Source organism: Sceloporus undulatus, chromosome 1 (genome assembly GCF_019175285.1).
Source record: "Sceloporus undulatus isolate JIND9_A2432 ecotype Alabama chromosome 1, SceUnd_v1.1, whole genome shotgun sequence".
In the NCBI taxonomy this organism is placed as follows: Eukaryota; Metazoa; Chordata; class Lepidosauria; order Squamata; family Phrynosomatidae; genus Sceloporus; species Sceloporus undulatus.
Genome location: NC_056522.1, coordinates 378,367,533 through 378,386,281, shown reverse-complemented (window position 1 = coordinate 378,386,281; position 18,749 = coordinate 378,367,533). Strand labels below are relative to the sequence as shown.

The 18,749-nt window shown below is 42.0% G+C and overlaps 1 protein-coding gene across 7 annotated transcripts in view; it reads right to left on the bottom strand.

The window, feature by feature from the left end:
- NIN (ninein) overlaps positions 1-18,749 on the bottom strand; it is a 144,722-nt gene that overhangs the window by 116,299 nt on the left and 9,674 nt on the right. For all 7 annotated transcript variants that reach the window (XM_042473525.1, XM_042473545.1, XM_042473534.1 and 4 more), the window contains exon 2: positions 5,863-5,944. In XM_042473525.1, the coding sequence (XP_042329459.1) occupies positions 5,863-5,944 (82 nt within the window). The remainder of the gene's footprint in view (positions 1-5,862; positions 5,945-18,749) is intronic.

Here is an 18,749-nt window from a genome sequence, read left to right as displayed (position 1 = left end):
CATCATCATCATCATCATCATCATCATCATCATCATCATCATCATCATCATCATCATCATCATCCTGCCTTTTCTGAACTTAAGTTTAAACTGGAGGTCAGCACAACACAGGACAGATAGTTGTGGCCAAGCTTTCTCCATTCCCAAATAGCCCAGCAATAGCTATGTTCCAAACTGAAAAGTCCACCTGGCCAATGCCAGTGATAGGAATGGCTCTATCCACACACAGAGAATGTAAACTATATGCTTGGACTTCTCTATCCTGTTCCCTCCTTGGCTCTGGTCTCCAGAGTCACCTTTATTATAAGGTGGTGAAGCACTTGTTTTGTTTTGTGTAACTAACCTTGTCACTTAGGGAAAAAATATTTTCTTTGCAAGTATAGACATGTACCTGCAGCCCTGGAGACTGGGCAGAGGCAAGACCACAGCATGTCAAGGTTAATAAACCTGTAAGCATGTAAGCAATTGTTCATCCAAGCATGCGGTTACTCAATCCCTATTTTTAAAAATTTATGCTAGATTTTTAAAACCTAGCATTTGTTCATAAATACTCCCAAGAGGTTGAAATAGTCATGTTTCATTCAGTTCCCACAGAAAGGCAACTATTTCCCTGCCTTTACAGCACCATCCTATACATGACTATTCAAAAATAAATGCTATCAGCTTTAATTGGAGACACAGGTAAACATGTATAGCAAGGGTGGGGAAAGTGTGATTCCCAAATGTGGCTGAATTGCAGCTCCCATCATCCCTAGACAGCATAGCCCATAGTGAAGAATGGTGGAAGCTGCAGTTCAGAAATATCTGGAGTCACACTGTTGTTATTGTAGCATGCCTTCAATCATTTCTGACTTATGGCGACCCTAAGGTTGACCTATCACGGGGTTTCCTTGGCAAGAGCTGTTCAGAGGAGGTCTACCATTGCCTTTCCCTGAGGCTGAGAGCATGTGACTTGCCCAAGGTTACCTACTGGGTTTCATGGCCGAGTTGGGAATCTAACCCTGGTCTCCAAAGTCTTAGTCCAACAGTCAAACCACTATCCCACACTGGCCCACCCCAGAATTACAGCCTTCATTTCATACATTTTACTCAAAAAAGCTTCCTCAGACTGATTTTCTATAACATTCTTCTCAACACGTTCTTCTCTTGTCAGATTGCTCAACTTTGACTTATGGTGACCCAAGGAGCAAGAGACCTCCAAGTCACACTATCACCAACAGCCCTGCTCAGGTCTTGCAGACTCAGGGCAGCCATAGCTTCATTGAGTCCATCCATCTGGAACATAGTCTTCCTCTTTTCCTGCTGCCTTCTACCTTGCCAAGCATTATTGTCTTTTTTAGTTGGTCAAGTCTTCTTGTGGTACATCCAAAGCGCAACAGTCTTAGTTTAGTCATCTTGGCTTTTAAGGACAGTTTAGGCTTGATTTGCTCTATGACTCATTTCTTTGTCTTACTGGTTATCTATGATATCCGTAGAACTCTCCTCCAGTTTTTTTGTGCGTGCGTGCGTGCGTGTGTGTGTGTGTGTGTGTGTGTGTGCCTTCAAGTCACCTATCGACTTACAGCAACCCCCATTGATTTCACAGGGTTTTCTCAAGCAAGAAATTGTTAACTGTCGATGAGTCAAACTCAACTCATGGTGACTCTGTGGATGAGAGATCTCCCATGACTTCCTGTCTTCCACTGCTCTGCTTAGGTTTTGTAGACTCATGACCATGGCCTCCCTGACTGAGTCTCTCCATCTGACATGTAGTCTTCCTCTTTTTTCTACTTCCATCTACCATTCCTAGAGCAATTGTTTTTTCCATTGAGTCATTCCTTCTCACGATGTGGCCAAAGTGTGACAGCTTCAATTTGATCATCTTGGCTTCCAGGGAGAGTTCATCACTTGATCTGTTCAAGGACCTATTTGTTTGTCTTTTTGGCCATCCATGATATCCTCAGCCCTCTTTTTCAGCATTACATCTCAAATGAGATGATTTTCTTTTTATCCGCTTTCTTCACAGTCCAGTTTTCATACCCATACATAGTGATGTGGAATACCATGTCTTGTACAATTCTAACTTTCATGCTCAGTTCTAGCTCTTTCATGGATGCCCTTTCCATTCATAGTCTTCTTACTCAGAGGTATTTTTCCAGTTCTTGTTTTGAAATACTGTATAACCTATAGCACCTGGTCTTTGGTAGCAGTCTCCAATCCAAGTACTAACCAGGCCTGACCCTGCTTAGCTTTTAGATCAGACAGGATCTGGTGCCTTCAAGTCAGTGCCACATTTCAAATGAGGGAGCACAAAAGATGCCTTATGCCAAGTGAGACCATGGGTACACCTAGCCCACTACTGCCAATTCTGACTGGCAGCAATAGTTCACCAAGATTTTGGGCAGAATTATTTCCTAGCCCTGCCTGAGGATCCCAAGGATTTCCTCCAGGCAGTCTCCTCCTTTAAAGGTTAAATGGGGCTCACCCTACTTAATTCCCAAAATCGGTGGGTATCTCTATCACCCCTACCACTCTTGCTCTCTATGGAACAGCTTTCTCATTTTTAAGTTTTTAAACAGAGTCTGGATGGACATCTGTTGGGGGTGCTTTGATTTTGTCTTCTTGGATGGCAGAAGGGGGTTGGATTGGATGACCCCTTGAGTCTCTTCCAACTCTATGATTCTATGATTCATGCTATATAGTAGTCCCCCCACATTCGCTGGGGTTAGGGGTGAAGGACTCCTGTGAATGTGGAAAAACCAAACATAAAAACCCCACTATTCTTTTTACCTAAGAGAGCACAACTCCAGCAATCTACAAGTCCTGTCAGAAGGTTGATCACAGAATCATGCTGCAGGACATACAAATGCCTAGAGAAATATTTTTTCTAGGAATCTCTAGGTTCTCCAGCATGAGATTTCTAGAAAGAACATATTAATCAAAACCACAAACAATCAAACCTGCAAAGGTCAAAGCCGCAAATGTGGAGGGCCAACTACATATTTGAAGAAAGGAACACAGTTTCTTGCAAAAAAAAAAAAAAAATTACAGGCTTAATTATTCCTGTGGCCAAGGAAGGTTTGGAAACTCTGCCCAATGGCTCTTGAACTCCCTTTCAAGGGAGGCCAGAATGGCCCCAACTCTCCAGGGCTTCCATTGGCAGACAAAAGACCTTTCTTAAATTTCAACAGGCTTTTGAGAATTGTAGGTTTCTATCCTGCACTAAAATCCCAAGCCCATATCGAGTGCCATCCAGCCCCTCATGGAATCTTGGTGGAATTAATAATGATGGAATTAAATGAAATAGAATTAATGATGAAATTCTTGTTCATTATTTTATGTGTAGTTGGGGGGAGTCTGAGAATTTGAGAACGGACAGTTTTTAAAGAAAGGGGTTTCTCCTGTGCAGCAGGGTACCAGTCAGGGAGTGATGATGTGCATCAATAGAGCCGGGTGCACATTAGGACACTTGTGCCAGCGTCCTGCGTTGCTACACATCTTTACAATCCACTAACAGGGTTTCTTAGCACTTTTGCTACGTAGCTAAATATACATGAAGTTATGTAACATAGACTGTGACAGGGAATTCCAGCTGTTGTCCTTAGAAAACAAGCCTTCTGGATAATTTTGCATTCAAGGAGATTGTCAACAGATACAGGATCTTAAGAAATTCAAGTTTCCATTGAAGAAAAGCTCCTTCTGGCCATCCTTGACTTCAGATGGTGTTAGTGTTTGCAAATGCTCCTGATTCATAGGGGAAGAGTTTCTGTTCCCTACATGACTGCAGCATAATTCAGATATTACACCAAATTACGGATGGGGTGAACTAAAGTTTACTCGTAGCTTAAGGTTCTTAATAAGACAAACAAACACATGGATTTTTAGAAGGCCTTTGCCCAGTTTTCTTTCCTGATTGCTCAGCTGTGAAGTCACCAGCTGCAGTGACCTCTGGAGAGAGAGCAATGGCAGCCATACCATCTGTACGCAAGGCTTCCAATCCAAATCCATGCTTATGCCAGACATAAGCAATGGTTTGCCTATGCAGTCATCATGCCAAGCTAAAGCTAAACCTTGTAAAGCTACAATCCAGTATGCTGCCTTAATTCATTTTACATGCCCCTCTCTCCTAACTTTCAGCCATTTTCCTTTATCCATTACACTTCAGATGTCATGGAACTGAAACTCCCATGAAGCCTAGCCAGCACAACCATGGTAAAATACAGTGGTAATTACAGGTCATCTACATCATGGGAACCACCCTTGGCCTGCCAATCGTATGCAGAATTACAACCTTAATTCCATACCTCTTGTTGCTCAAAGAGCTGCCCTCAGTTTAATTTAGTATGATTTCCCTCTCCATCTTCTTCTCCCATTGTCAGGCTGCTCCTTCCTGCCAGCACAGACTTTTTAGAAATGTTTTAAGTAAACCTCTGGAGGTTCAGAGGTTCCCTATACCTCCTGTGTCACACTACTGGGTAGCCAATGCCATCATAGGGGTTGGGAAGCTGTGTACACCGAGAGCCTTTATGTACAACAAGCTGCACTGAGAAGCCTACTAGAACCACGGAATCATAGAGTTTGAAGAGACCACAAGGGACTTCCAGTCTAACCCCCTGCCATGTAGTAACACACAATCAAAGCACGCTGAGCCCACCTACGGACCACCTACCGATCATCAATAACAGTCTACAAGACTGACCTTATGCCAGCGTACATTACATTACAACCAAAGAAGATTCTGTTCAATCATGAGGATCCCCAGATGTTGAAGCACTGTGGAATCCCCAGAATTCCACACCACTGGCTATGTTGGCTAAAGATTCAGAGGTATAGCTGTGTTAGTTTGGAAAACCAGTATGCAAAGGGATCTTGTAGTGACTTTGAGAATAACTGAGCAAAATAAATTGTAGCATAAGGGTTTGTAGACTTGATCTACTTCCTCCATGCATCTGAGGAAGTAGACCAACTTTATGAATCTTTTCTCTGAAGATGTCAGCCACAGATGCTGATGAAATGTAAGGAATAAATTCTTCTAGAATACGGGCACATAGCCCAAAAAACCCATACAAACAATGGATGCCAGCTGTGAAAGCCTTCGACTTCACAGCTTTATGAAAGCTTATGCTACAACTTCTTTTGCACAGTTAGTCTCAAAGCTGCTACAAAAACCCTTTGTATGTTGGCTAAGGTTTGCTGGGTCTTGCAGTCCAACAACATCTGGTTGTTGTCATTGTGTGACTTCAAGCAGTTTTTGACTTATGGGGATTCTAAGGCAGGAATTCCCAACTTGGGATGCGAGATGAAATTTCAGGGGGTGCAACAAAGAGTGTGTTGTGTCCTTGAGAGATGAGTCACAAGACACTGTTCATTTTTTTCTGAATAAATTAGAATTTAGTTACTGAATTTAGATTTGCATTTTATGCACTGAGTTAAAAGCTTATTTTTAAAAGTTCAATTTGTTCGCCTGTAGTATTATATGTGGTACAATTTCTGATACTACATGGAGAAATTAGACATCTTCATCTTCAAATGTGGTAATACTTTTGTAAAGAGTACAAACATTGGTCAAACATTTCCTAGGAATGTGGGGCATAGAAAAGGTTAGGAACCACTGCCCTAAAGTGAACCTACTCATGGGGTAGGGATTCCAACCTTGGTCTACAGAATCACAGAATCCAACATGCTGGTTCTCCAACAACATCTGGAGGGCTCCACAATTGCTACCCCTGCCTTCTTCAATGAAGTCACCAGTTGCCATTTTGATTTTTTTGATGCAGAAAAACAAAGCAGAAACAACCACAATGTCCCAGGACATTCTTAAAAGTAGCTCTCAGCACAAACCAGTTTCCCTGCCATTATCAGTATCCAAAAACATCAGCTTACCCGGTTCCTGGAAGGACTCTTCATTTGTTAGCGTACTGGACAAGATGAGGATGAGTGCATCTTTAAACTGGTCAAAGTGGACCTTTAGGAAAAAGAAAGAAAAGCAAACAAGGGTTTCAGTCCATGCGGGACAGAGCAGAATTTTACTTTCAAAGCTTGCTTTCACAACATGATTTTCACAACAACCTACTCTTTGCTTTTATCTCTGGAGTGTTTTAATATTGTGGCTAGTTTAATCCTGTTTCAATGTTCACTCTTTTGTATGATTTTGTTCTTTTAAACTGTAAATTGCCTTCAGTCCCAATTTGGGGAGAAAGGCAAATAAACAAATACCACCGCCACCAAAACGACCTCTGTTTAAAGATCTCCACTGAAGGAGAAGCCACAACCTTTTCAGGCAATCCATTTCACTGTCAAAAAAGCTTTTACCATCAGGAAATTTTTCCTAACGTTTAGGTGTAACCTCATTTCTAGCATTAATTTTGGCTCATGGTTGTTTCTAGAAAGAATTGAAAGTGCTGGTTATGACCCTGAAGCTTTTAATGGCTTGTGTCCAAACTATCTGAAAGGGCTGTTGGCTGGTCTTTAGTGCATCGTTTCCACTGACCGACAAAACCCTTTTTATTTAGGCAGGACTTTGGTGCTTAAATCATGGAGCAGGAGGCTGTTTTCAGTGTGGCATGTTGCACTTTTATCTTTTAAAATTATGCTTTAAATGTGCCTTATATCGCTTTAACTAGGTGCTACTTAATAGAATAGTTTATTCAACTGTTTTTCAAACATTTGCATAATACGATTTTAGTTGAATCTAATGGAATGTCTATCAGTATCAAGACTGTTCCTTTTTTAAAAGTCAGGGGCCTTGGGATGGAGATGAGAGACCAACTCCCACCAATGTGTGGGAGGCTGGGAATGGGAAGAATTGCCATTTGTGGCTCTCCCAATTCATTCTCATCCTTATGCATGCATTTGCATTGTTGCTGTGTGCTTTCAAGTTGTTTCTGACTTACGGGGACCCTAAGGTAACTCTATTATGGGGTTTTCTTGGCAAAATTTGTTCAGAGGAGATTTGCCTCTTGTTTGCTCAGAGGAGGTTTGCCTCTTGCATTCCTCTGAGGATGAGTATGTGACTTGTCCAAGGTCACCCAGTGGGCTTCCATGTCTGAGCAGGGATTCGAACCCTGGTCTCCAGAGATGTAATCTAAAGCTCAAACCACTACACCATGCTAGCTCTAGCATTTTGCTAATATAAAAAATAATTATTTGCATGCATGTGCACACAGAGCAGAGCAGAGAAGGACAGGGGGGCTTGAAGATGTCTCATTCACAGAGTTGCCATGAGGCAGGGGGTGCCAAGACTTGAGGGCAGTTAACAAGAAGCAAAGTTAATAATAATAGTAATCTCCATAGCAGGAATCACAAATTGATTGTGCTAAGCCAGCTTTGTGTTGAACAGCAATACTGCACAACTGAACACATAATTCAGTGTGCATGCCAAATGCACGCACATCACTATGCACAATGACACTGCATGAGTAACTCTCCTTTCACAACCTGGAAAGGAATGGAGCTATTCCTCAACAGGCAAAAATGCCCAACTGCTTCCGTAAGGGAAATTGCACATTTGTTTGTAAGAGACAAAAAAAAAAAAAAATCTAGCCCAAATGTCAAACTGTATTTAACTTCTTGAGAAGGAAATCCATTTCCTTTTCGTTTTCAACCCACTTCTGAGTCTCCCTTATTCTTCAAGAATGATGACGGGAAATAAAGAAATATGCTTTGTCCTAGCAAGTTTTGAATTCCTTGTGATCATATTCCAAATGAACAAATCCTTTCTGCACATCTGAGATTTCCAGCACTGACATTCTGGCAGCTGAAAGCTTTAGTGTTGCAGCCAGACCCTGGGGCTCTGCAGAGACCTGTGTAATAGCAAGACGCCTGTGAATAATAAACAACACTAATTCAGCAGCATGGAAAACCCCCAACTGCCATGAAATGGGAGGAAACCCCACTGCTCTCAAGCAGAAAATCCATATTCTGGCCAAAACCAGGCTCAAAAAAAAAAAGGGGGGGGGGATGTGACAGAGGACAAAATCACAGTACAGTTGGCCCGGCCCTCCAGTTGGAGGGGAAACTGTATTGTCCATGTCATAGTATTTCCCATTTCTATGTACGGTTATGAAAGCTGGACAGTGTAGAAAGCTGATAGGAATAAAATCAACTCATTTGAAATGTGATGCTGGAGAAGAATGCTGAGGACACCCTGGAATACTACAAATGCATAAATGGATCCAGGAGCAAATGAAGCCTGCACCTTCCCTAGATGCCAAAATTATTCAACTGAGGCTATTGCACTTTGGACGTATCCTGAAAGGACATGACTCATCAGAGAAGACAAAAAAGCTGGGAAACACTGAAGACAGTAGGAAGAGAAGAAGACCATATTCTCCACCAATCTTGAGTCTGCAAGAAGTGAGCAGGGCTGTTAAGATCCCTTGAAAGCCCCTCATTCATAGGGTTGCTGAAAGTAGAAACCAACTTGACATCACACAACCATCATAACAACAACAATAACAACAACAACAACAACATACCCTTCTGAGTCTGGAAGCAGAGACAATCATATAACGTACAGCTGGCCCACTGAATCTACAGATTCCTTATCCATGTATTCAACCATCCACAGCTTGAAAATATTAAAAACATATTTAAATTCTAAAAAGAAAACCTTGATTTTGCTATTTTTTATAAGAGCACCATTTTACTAGGCTATTGTATTTATTGGAGAAGGGAAGGTTAAGAGGTGATATGATAGCACTGTTTAAATATTTGAAGGGATGTCATATTGAGGAGGGAGCAAGCTTGTTTTCTGCTGCTCCAGAGACTAGAACATGGAACAATGGATGCAAGCTACAGCAAAAGAAATTCCACCTGAACATTAGGAGGAACTTTCTGAGAGTAAGGGCTGTTTGACAGTGGAACAAACTCCCTTGGAGTGTAGTGGAGTCTCCTTCCTTGTTGGTCTTTAAACAGAGTCTGGAAGGCCATCTGTCGGGGATGGTTTGATTTGGATTTCCTGCATGGCAGGGGGTTGGACTGGATGGCCCTTGTGGTCTCTTCCAACTCTATGATTCTATGATTCTATGATTCTAGCCTTCCAGATGTTGTTGCAACTCCTAGTATTCTTTCCTTCCACTGGAAATGTTACCTAGTGTTGCTAAAAGCTGCAGTTTCCCAACATCTGGAAGGTTGCAGGACCCCGTCCCCTGCTTTAAAAATAAACAGTGGGGTGGTTCCCACTTGCGATTTACAACGCTTTAAAATACACCAGTATCAGTTAAATCGATTCAAAATAACCCTGGTCTTATCCCGCGTTCCCAATCGCTTTTTTCCTTCGTTCTCATTTACCAATTGATTCGCTTTAAGTGATCCGCTTTCGTTCCTATTCAAATAAAACGATGTATATATAAATCGGTTTTAGCCTTATTTCGTTCCCACTCACCATTTTGGGGCTGTCAATCAAAGCAACGTCATCATAACGTCACTTTTAAATTTCGCGGTTTGTTATAAAAGAACCAATGAGGAGGCGCTTAAAGTGCCTATGAGTCCTGCAATTATTCGTGGGGAAGGATGGTTGAGGGAGAGAAAACTGCCCAAAGCACTTTTGCTGCCTTGGAAGAAAGACCCCAGGCTGGGGGAGGCTTCTGGCAAAGCAAATTTGGGGAGCCCAAGCTGTTTCCAGAGAAACTATGGGGATGGGTTTTGCAGGACAGCATCCCCTCTTCATGTCTCCCAAGACAGCCAGGGAGAATCCCTTCAGAGAGCCCAGAGATCAATGAAGGAGGCTGCTGGAAAAGCAGGGAGGGAGCACTCTTCCCAAAGATTCTCTTTCCAGGGTTGGAGGAGAAGGCAGATTCCGTTTGAGAAAGAGAGATGGAAAGGCTCCATTCCCCCCCCCCCCCCCTGATCAGAGCCCTTCCCTGCCTGGGCGAGATCAGATGCCTCCTCGCGAGGAGCCTTCCCTTCCCTGCCTGGGCGAGATCAGAGCCCAAGCGGGCAGGAAATGCCTCTTCGAGAGGAGGCTTCCCTTCCTGCCTCTCCTCCATTAGAAATGGGCTCTCCCCACACAGAGGGGAGGTTGCAATCCACCGGGAGAAGCCTTGTAGTCCTTTGCAGATGCAGGCGCTTGAGCAGCCGGGACTTCAGGCGCGTAAAGCGCTGAAGAGATTAAGCGCCTGTAAACCATTAAAATAAAAAATAAAAAATAAATCCTTATCTCTTATTGAAAGACTACAGCGGACAAAGGGGTGAGGGAAGCAAAAATGGCGACAGCCATGACGGATGAGGACAAAAAGGGCGACTCCTCCCCAACCCAGCCCATCGCGCTCCGCTCCTCCCATCCAGCTAACCCGATTTCAAAGGCTGTCGTTCCTATTTAAATGCTCCGGTTCCTATCCCGATTCAAGGAAAAAATGTAGGTTCGACCCTTCTATTTTTTTAACCCGCGTTAAATGACGAAAACACGAATCAAATGTATAAACCGCTTTACGATTCGATTTTTAGTGGGGACGATTGCGGGTTGTTCTAGAACTGATCTAAAGTTAATTCGGTTTCCAATAGGAACGCCTCACCTTGGATTCGATTTGAATCCCGGTGTATCAACCAGTGGGAACCACCCCATAGTCATCACGAGAAGAAGCCACTGATACCTTTAGCTTCCAATTTTCAGTTATACTGCTTCTTTGTGACTTGCAGTCACCAACATAAGATCACCCCTTCTAAAGAAAACATTGGGCTCAAAATTCAAGCCCACCTAGAAGATACACATACTTTCAGAGCTTGGAAAAGTTATCTTTTCTGGACTATAAGAATTCACCAGCCAGCATGGTCATAGTAGTTCTGTGATTCTGGGAGCTCTAGTCCAGGAAAAGGCAACTTTCCAAAGCTTGTTCCAATTCGGATGTTCCTATCACCAGTAATAGATTTGGGGGTTGAATCTAGCTAGTTAAGTCTCTCTTACCATGGATAGAACCCCCATTTCTTTAAAAATAGTGTTGAGTCTTGAGGCCTTCCCAAGACTTAGTTTGGTACTGAAAACTGATGCACATCACTGTATTAATATAAGCTTCAGGATGATAAAGTGATGCAGCAGGTGGTCTACAGCAGAGGAAAGCATCCCTATGGTTTTGCTTATGGGGTCCAGCATCCTGCAAATGGTAGAACTGAGCCCTTAAGCAGCTAATTCTACCCAAACAGGGGCTGCTGTCATACATTTATAATGCACTTTAACACCGGTTTAAGTGCCATGGTTCCATCCTGGGATTTGTAGTTTGTTGTGGCACCAGAGGTCTGACAAAAAACACAAAATATCCCACAAAACTACAGATTCCAGAATTCCATAACATTGAGCCATGACACAGGCATTTTAGCTGTTTGTTTTAGTTGCCGTAAGTCACCTTGAGTTCCGAAATGGGGAAATGATAGGATATAAATAAATACAGTGGGCCCTTGGTATATGTTGGGGTTTGGTTCCAGGACCCTTCTTTGGATACCAAAATCCATGGATGCTTGAGTCCCATCAAATACAATGGTGTAGTAAAATGGCATCCCTTATATAAAATGGCAAAATCAGGGTTTGCTTTTTAGAATTTATATTTCTGGGAATATTTTCAATCCATGGATGCTTGAATGCGCAGATAAAAAAATTTGTAGATATGGAGGTCCGACTGTATACTAATCATTACCATCATTACCACCAACAGATATTGACTTCTGGCAAATCGTTTTTAGTTCTTGCTGTTTTGGAGGGCATTTTTTGGCAATCCATGTGGGTCCCAGAATGTCTCAGAACCAGAAAATTGTCCCCTGGGCTCACTGTGGTTGTCTGCTCCTGCCTGGGGCTTAATTAACCTGCTAATATCTTATTTTATTTATCGCTTAACATTTGCCCCATTAGGAGCTGAGGCAGCTTACAATAAAGCAAAAATTTAGCAGAAAACCAAAGAGATCTACCACTGAAGAACAATTAAAACAAATTATTATATTAAAACCAAGCACTGAATTACAACCATTTAAGAAGAGGCAGGGGAAGAAGACAATATTTTTGCATGTTGTCTGCCTTCAAGTCACTTCCAACGTATGGTGACCCTATAGTGAATGTCTCTCTGTGAGACATTCTTGAGAGGAGGTTCACCATTGCCTTCCTCTAAGGCTGAGATAGAGTGACTTGCCCAAAGGTATCCAGTGGCTTTCTGCGACTGAGCAGGGATTCGAGCCCTGGTCCTCTGATGTTCTGTCTCCAAAACTACAACCACTACACCACACTGCCTCTCCAGATTTTAGTTAGAAGCAGTTTGCCATTTCCTTCCTCTGAGGCTGAGAGGATATCACTCATTGGGTTTCCAGTGCTGGTCTCCCAGAATTCTGGTCAAACCTTGGTCTCCTTGAGTCAAAACCAGTATGTTGTTGTTGCTGTTGTTGGTCTTCAACGTATGGCAATACATTTCCAACTTATGGCAATCCTAAAATGGACCTATCATGGTTTTAGATTGGATGTGACTCTCCAAGGTAATCCAAAAGGTTCCCACAGCCAAGCAGGGAATCGAACCCTGATCTCCAGAGTCCTAGCCCTATGCTGAAACCACTATACCACACTGGAAATACAACACCAGCCATTAAAAAACCCCTCCTGCATGCAATGGATTTAAAATGGCTGCCTCTCTAGAAATGGACACCAGGGATGGCACTGGTTTATTCATAAGAAGTGGAAATCCACTCATTTCCACTTCTCTCATCCCCTTGACATCCATATGAGTATATAGCTACCAGCTGAAGATAGTACTTTTGTTAAAGCCTATGGGAATCTTGTGGTTTTTATTTAGCTTGTACATATACATGCTTTTAGCAGTTTTAACTTGTTTTAATTTGTTAGGAGAGTTTAGTATGTTTTTAGACCGCAAACCATCCGTTTTAACTTACTGTAATCTAACTTGTTTTAATTTGTTTTAACTTGTTAGGAGGCTTTAATATGTCGCAAGACTATAAATCATATTTTACTGCTTCACATTTTAAATGGTTTAAATTTATGTTTTCTCTGTGTAGCACCCACAGTTCCTTGGCTAGATGGTGGGATATATTACTTTAATAAGCGAACAAACAAAATTCGATGAAGTGGATTCAAGTCTATGAATGCCTGTGCTGTAATCTGTTCTTTAAAACTAAGTCCAACTGTTAGCTCAAATTGGTCTGGACCCATTGAAGCCATGGAAACCTGATAATTCAAGATCTGTGTAAGTTTCATTTACTCAATAGGTCTACTCTTGTCAGCACTAACAATTTTATTTAGCCTTTTAGTCTTAAAGGTGCTAAAGGTTCTTTTGTTATTCCTTTCTTAGTAGTCCTTCAGACATGAAATGTGTCTAGAGACTGTTGGAGGGTGCAACTGCAGTTCTCAGGATTTTTTAAAAGACTATCCAACCAACATCTCTGCTGCCTGGGACTATTTTCAGCAATCTGTGGCACCAGCTGTGACATTATATTTCCACACTCAAATGGGTCTCTTTTTAATTCTGAGACATATCAGAATACAAAATTATCCTTCTTTCCCCCTCTTCTTTCTTTTTTTCATTAATCAAGTTATAGTGTTGTGCATTACTGAAATGGCACCTTTGCACTATAACACTGTAATTTTAAGGTGTTTTTTTTAAAAAAATAGGGAGAACATTTGTCCTACAAACCATAGGATCAACTCAGAAGACCACAGCATTTAAAAAAAATAAAATAAAATCCTTTGGAAGAACTCAAGAGCAGATCCAAGAAACTTGTACAAACAGTCAACCAAAAGAATTGAACAAGTGGACGTGGAGAGGACAGCAAATGGAAAACCCAGCAAAATGCAAGGAACGATAGTAGTATAGTGGTTTGAGCATTGGACTATGGCTCTGGAGACCAGGGATCGATTCCCCTGCTCACTGGGTGACCTTAGCCAAGTCACACACTCTCGGCCTCAGAGGATGGCAATGGCAAACCCTCCCTGAAGAGACTTGCCAAGAAAACCTCATGATAACTTTGCCTTAAGGTAGCCATAAGTCAAAAATGACTTGGAGGCAGCACACAACAACAACATAGTGCAAAAAATGCAGAAGGAAACTAGGACCTGGAAAGGTAGCTATAAAGGAATTGGACAAGATCATTAAGTGTAAAGATATTAAATGATAAAATTAAGGATTGTCCATGTCATCATATTTCCCATATCTATGTATGGTTGTGAAAGCTGGACAGTAAAGAAAGCTTATAGGAAGCAAACCAGCTCACTTGAGATTTGGTGTTGGAGAAGAGTTCTTAATATCATGAACTGTTAAAAAGACCAATAAATGGGTCCTAGAGCAAATCAGACCTGAACGCTCCCTTGCAGCAAAGATGACTACTGTAAACTGAGGTTGTTGTATTTTGGCCATGTCATGGGGAAAAAAGGATTCACTAGAAAATACTATAATGTTCAATAAAGTGGAGGGCAATCGGAAAAGAGGACGACTACATTCCAGATGGATATTCAATCAGAGAAATCACCGCCATGAATCCGCAAGACTTGAGCAGGTTGGTTGAGGATAGGATGACTTGGAGATCTCTCATTGATGGAAGTCAACTTGAAGGCAGTTAACAAGGACAACAAAATGTAGTGGGTCCTTCACATTCACTGGGATTAAGGGTGAAGGATCTTCAGGAAAGTTGAAAAAGTGCAAATAAAAAAATACTGTTTTTTTTTAATTTGAGAGAACACCTCTCTAGGAATCTCTAGGTCCTCCAGTGCAACTCCATGGCCAACATCTGCTAGACGTTGACCACAGAATTGTGCTGGAGGACCTACATGCCTAGAAGAGTGTTCTCTCTAGGAATCTCTAGGTCCTACAGTGTGATGTCTGGTGGATGTTGGCCACAGAGTCAGGCTGGAAGACCTAGAGATTCCTAGAGAGAACATATTAATCAAATTTGTGGATAATCAAAACTGCAAAAGTCAAAGCTGCAAATGTAGAGGGACGACTGTATTGCAACAACTCTCACTACTTAAGACAAAACAGGAAGAACCCTGAATTGTCTTTTCCAAGCCTAAAATAGTTGATGTTCAAACCAAATATTTCTATACATTGGGTTTTCCTTTTCAGGTTGTTTTTCCAAACCTTTGCTCACTTTCACAGAATCACACAGTCAATGAATGTTACTCAGGAATACATTCATCCCCCTAATCTTTCAATCTCTTCTGGATGGAACATATCAAGCAGGTACAATCTAGCAAGAGAGACCTCAATGTCTGTATCACAAGGAGTAATTAAAAGCAGCTCTGGGAATCTGGGGGGGGGGGGACTTTGTACCGACAGCCTCATTTGCACATTAATTGCTGCCATTCATCCTACAAATATTTCAAAATGCTAGCACTCTTCAATTTTTTTTAAAGGCCATTTGCAGTGAGGAAAGACATTCCCTGATTAAAAAAAACCTTGACATTTAAAGTAAATGAGTCTGGCTGGAAGAGGAGGCAGAGTTAGATTAAACAGGCCACTGTGCAATTATCATGGGGGAAGGTGCGGGACTTGGCCGCCCCGCCACCCATCCCCAGCACATTTGCAATAGGAAATATATCAGAAGATGCAACCACCCACCAACATTTGACAGACAAAATCAGGTACCCTTGGTTCATGATGTGGTTTAGCTGTTTGAGAATTTATGTGCCACTTAATCAAGAAAAATGCTTAAGGCACTGACAGCATTTCAAGAATCCAATCAACAGTAAAGCCAACTGTCATAGCTAATAAAATGCCAGAGACAGGATTTTAAAACGCAAGGCAATGCATACCCTGTGATCACAACATGAATTCAGGTGTTCACAGAAAGCACTTAACACAGATTGCCTCTCATTAGATGGAGAGTGTCAGATGGGCAGATACTATTGCCATCAATGTATCATTACCATCAGCATTCACAGACACAAATTAGTTGTATGGTCTAATTTGAAGAGGTCCCTTTCCTTTAAATAGGTATTCTTCTTCTGAAACAGAGACCATATCAGTGAACCAAGATAGAGCCAGCAAGGGCACAAAGGATGACCAAGGAAGCTTGAAGTCAAGTTTATTTTTGAATAACAACAAAACTACCCTGCCATGCATCCAACTAACACAATACTTTCGGTTCACACATGCATATACACCACATGTTAGCTAGCAAGTGTGAATAAGACAGCACCGCCCAAAAGATAATAACTGTAGAGGGCCAGTGTAGCACAATGGTTTGAGTGTTGGAATAGGATTCGGAGTGATGTGGGATCAAATCCCCACTCAGCCATGGAAATCCAGTGGATAACCTTGGGCAAGTTACACTCTCTCAGCCTTAGAGGAAACCAATGGAAACTCTCTGAATAAATGTTGCCAAGAAAGGCCTAGGATAGGGTTGCCTTGAACTGAAGTCTAGTTGAAGGCATATAAAACCAGATATTAAAATTACATTGCCTCAAAGTACATAAAATCCATTTAATGAAGTCAGTTCACACACTCAGAAGAAGAAGATTAAGTGATATACACACACCATTTAAACAGCGCTAAAATGAACATTCCTGAGTGAGTTTATTGCACCAGGACTCTCTTTTCAGCCAATGGTGCTGGGGGCTTCCATGTCAAGAGGGCTGTGGATTTACTCCAGGATTTTATCCGAACTCTAAAGGAGCTATCTTGGGTGCTGTTTTGTTTCCAAACAGGTTCAGCAATAGAAGTATAGTGTCTAGAATCTAGAGAAGTAATAGTGCTACTCTATTCTGCTTTGGTCAGGCCTCACCTAGAATACTGTGTCCAGTTATGGGCACCACAATTTAAAAAGGATGTTGACAAATTGAAGCAGGTCTAGAGTGACTAAAAGAGTGAAGGTTCTGGAAACCATGCCTTATGAGGAGAGACTAAGGGAGCTGGGTATGTTTATCCTGGAGTAGAGATGGTTAAGAAGTGATATGACAGCCTCATTAAAATATTTAAGGTGTATCATATTGAGGATGGAGCAAACTTGTTTTCTGCAGCTCCAGAGAGTAGAACCCATAGCAATGGATTCAAACTGAAGGAAAAGATATTCTGCTTCAACTACACTGGAGGAAAAGAGATTCCACCTCAACTTCCTGACAGTGAGAGCTGTTCGACAATGGAACACACTTTCTTAGAGTGTGGTGGAGTCTCCTTCTTTGGGGGTTTTTAAACAGAGGCTGGATAGGCATCTGTCATAGGGGTTGCTTCGATTGTGAATTCCTGTATAGCAGGGGATTGGACTGGATGGCTCCCAAGGTCTCTTTCAGCTCTATGATTCTATGATTCTAGCACTGTAGATATAGTTCAGATTGAAACCCAGAGCAGATTCACTGCCCCACTGACATGGAAACCACCACCCACTATTGCTTTCCATCTCCCTGGGAATCTCTCTTTCTTGTGAACAGACATTCCCATGGAGCAGGCTCATATGGCAGGGGTTGGGCTGTATGGCCCTTGTGGTCTCTTCCAACTCTATGATTCTATGATACTATGAGCCAGACCTCTGGTCTATAAACCCCATTCCTGTCTATTCTGACTGGCAGCAACCTTTCAACGCATTGCTGAGCAACTTAAATCCACCTGCTAAGTGAAAATAACAGTGCTATTAGGGATGGTAGGAGATAACTTACAGTGGCCCCTTAGTATCCTCTAGGGTTTGGTTCCAGGAATCTCCATGGATGCCAAAATCCATTGATGCTCAAGTCCCATTATATACAATGGTGTAGTAAAATTGCATCCTTAGATACAATGGTTTGCCTCCCCGCCCCAGCCATGGATTGTTGAACCCATAGATCCAGAATCAGTGGATACAGAGGGCTGAGTTATTCTTTAAAATGTTGTGTCCCAGATCCAACACGGGTTGGTAGCATACATCTCTGCATGCAATTTACACATTGACTGCACTCCACAATCCTTATGAAATAACTGGATTTACTTATGTGTCGACTCACCATTCTACAAGTGATTCAACAGGTCTACTCTAGTTGAGACTAACTAACAGGATTCTAGCCTTTGTTTTAAAGCAAGGCTGCTATAAAAAACAAAACTCATACAGAAGTTTTAGACTGCATCCCATCCCTCCACTTCTGCACCGTTGTGCACTCCCTGCTTGCATGTCACTGTGCATTTATATCAGTGGATTAAGTTTGAAAACAGAGTTTCTGAAAAGAAAGAGATGAGGATGAGGAAGGGTTTTTTGTTTTGTTTTGGGAGTGGGAGGAGAAGAAAGTGAAATGTTTCTCCTTTGGGGTTTTAACTCCAGTTTAGAAGCTGCAGCTGCAGCCAGAACAGATGGCCAGGTTTTGTATCACACTAAGCAATTTTACCGTGACTGGAGCTCAAAAGAAAGATTAAGAGCAGTGAGTTGTATGAGATGCGGGGGGGGGGGGGGGGGGGGATTTAAATCAAAATACTGCAAGAGAGGTCAGAAACAGTGGATGCAACAATTCAACTGAGCGAGAGGACTTGAAAATATCCTCAAGTCACCCTTTGAAAATATTCCTCTTCCAGTGGAGAATCATGATTACTGGGATCCACTGATGCCTTCAGGATTCTACACTGGTCTTTGGCACAGATCACTTGGACACAGAACCCATGACTGGAATGCTAGCCAGGGCAGAAGCAGGCCAGATGTTGGTCAGACACTGGAATCACAACCTGTTTGGAAAGCTATGCTCCAAGGCCAGCTCCAAATGGAGTGATGCTTGCAAGATATATTCCCTTTGCCATTTTTGTCTTTCGGTGTAGGCAAAAAATGTTCTGTTCCAACACATTTGCCAGGACTTTTGACAGTGTGCTGTTCTATTGATTTTTTTACCTTTTTGAGGG